This window comes from Sardina pilchardus, chromosome 15, assembly GCF_963854185.1.
Source record: "Sardina pilchardus chromosome 15, fSarPil1.1, whole genome shotgun sequence".
Taxonomy (NCBI): Eukaryota; Metazoa; Chordata; class Actinopteri; order Clupeiformes; family Clupeidae; genus Sardina; species Sardina pilchardus.
The window spans coordinates 24,549,206-24,551,705 of NC_085008.1; the positions used below are offsets into that span (position 1 = coordinate 24,549,206).

General features: G+C 41.5%; 1 protein-coding gene across 1 annotated transcript in view; it reads right to left on the reverse strand.

Moving 5' to 3' along the window:
• The window catches only part of si:ch211-221n20.8 (uncharacterized protein LOC100034409 homolog), an 11,306-nt gene that overhangs the window by 1,509 nt on the left and 7,297 nt on the right, over window positions 1–2,500 (reverse strand). Inside the window, exons 16-19 of the mRNA XM_062555861.1 lie at window positions 1,543–1,638; window positions 1,251–1,346; window positions 867–962; window positions 507–608 (exon numbers count right to left, since the gene is read on the reverse strand). Coding sequence (XP_062411845.1) covers window positions 507–608; window positions 867–962; window positions 1,251–1,346; window positions 1,543–1,638 — 390 coding nt within the window. The remainder of the gene's footprint in view (window positions 1–506; window positions 609–866; window positions 963–1,250; window positions 1,347–1,542; window positions 1,639–2,500) is intronic.

Consider the following 2,500-nt stretch of genomic DNA (forward strand, 5'->3'; position numbering starts at 1 on the left):
TGTGTCTAACCAGAAGTACAAAAAAAATCAGTAGACAGTATAAACTATACAAGACACATAGTGAAGTATAGACAGTAATGTACAGTCAAGAAAGTGGTATGGTTTACAGTAATATAATTTAAATCTAAATATAATTATGCACAATGTTTTAGCAGTAGCCTTACAGTAAGAGCAGAATAGATATGGATATGCAGTTTGAACAATGTATGAACAAAATGTACAGATATGTGCCGTGTAGTAGCACTAACATTATAAGAGTAGTGAAAATAATACAGACATATGCAGTGTATTGACAGTAATACTATAAAAACAAAATAAATATGGACACTCAGTATGAACTGTATAGACAGATATGTACCATATTACTTCGCCTAAGTAGACAGCCAGCCAAATTAATTCCATATAGTTACACTACAAATACTAACCTTAGCCAGATTACATTAATGAGCATGCATAGCTTCAGTACTTGCAGGCAACGAGGCAGTAATGCATGAGGCAGAATTTACCATTCTCGCAAAACGTTCCAATGAATCCAGCTGGACATCTGCAGCGATTGACTCCCACACACACACCACCATTTTGACAGGCTTTAAGGCACTGGACAGGCTCTGAAAACAGAGACACATAGAGAGTAGCAGTGTACATACACACACCGCTACTGACACAGCACATCATACACCATCTGGACTAGTGACTAATCCATAACACGTCTATTAAAGCATCTTATAGATGTCCAGTGCTACTGATCATTAGATAAAAGAGGCAAGAAAGCCTTTACGTACGTACCTGTGATCTTCATTCCACTGACATGTTTTGGCTGTGTCATTACGTGTGTATGAGTGTTTGTGTGATGACTGAAGTAGTACCTATTTGGCAGCGAGATCCCTGCCATCCTCCAGTACAGCTGCATTTATTGATGTCGACACACCGTCCCCCATTCTTACAGGGTGGGGTACACATAGCTGCGCGCGCACACACACACACACACACACACACACACACACACACACACACACACACACACACACACACACACACACACACACACACACACACACACACACACACACACACACACACACACACACACACACACACACATATTATCATACCAGATAATATTACAGTAAACAGTATTACAGTACACATATCTAATGCTTTACTTATGGCGATATAAATTCAGACATAGACATAACAAAATTATAGACATATCTTACACTTTGTTGCCACAAACACTAACACACACTTACGGTTGAGGCACTGGGGGCCTGTGTAGTCAGAGGGACACTGGCATACGTCAGGAGTCACACAGCGACCTCCGTTAGCACACGGCAATGAGCACACAGCTAGGACCAAATACATGGAGCGTCAGTAAACCACAGGACTGGTCTATTACAGTAATGGTTCCTTACAAATACATGGATCCTGCAACTGCAAAATGTTGGTATTAACGGAGTTTAAAATAAGTGGAAAATTCGCATGGATTTTCCGATGATTTTAATATTGTGTGTGTGCGTGTGTGTGTGTGTGTGTGTGTGTTACCTGTATGGCAGCCTTGTCCAGTCCAACCCTCTGGGCAGAGACACATGTTCCATCGCATGCAGGTGCCTCCATTAGCACAGGGTGGGGAGCACATGGCTGAAAAACATTACAGGACACTTACTGACAGCCAGAAAACAGACTTACTACACACACATTCTACACACATACTACACACATACTATAGACATACTACACACACATACTACACACATACTACATACATACAATACACATACTATACACACACTATACACATACTATACACACAGCAACACTTCATGTATAGTCTTTGTGCTTGTTCAAAGTGTTAATTTTTTACCAAAGATCCTTCCGCTTTAACCCTCTCTGTTTTATTTTGGTGCTCACACAACCCCCAGCGCGTGCACACACACACACACACACACACACAAACACACACACAACACACACACACACACACACACACACACACACACACACACACACACACACACACACACACACACACACACACACACACACACACACACTGTTTTATTTTCATTAGCTTTACTTATATTGACACTGTTTATTGTTCATGTTGCTATTTTCTTAAGTCGACACTATAGACTGATCAACTGCTAAATGTAATTGTTGTGTTGTTTTGTTTGTATGTCGCTTTGGACAATAGCGTCTGCTAAGCAACATAGCACCATAACCGTAACCGTAACCGCAACGCACACTCTCTTACACACACACACACACCTACGCAGACAGACCCATGGTACAGTAGGTTAGCGGTTAGTTTTATCTTCCATTTGCTCTGTTTTATGTTGCAACTGAGGAGTGCTCTTAGACAGCTTAACCCCCAGACAACTGTAGCTTAGTAGCTGATAAACTCAGGGCCTCTCTTTGGATTGTATCACACACACACACACACACACACACACACACACACACACACACACACACACACACACACACACACACACACACACAC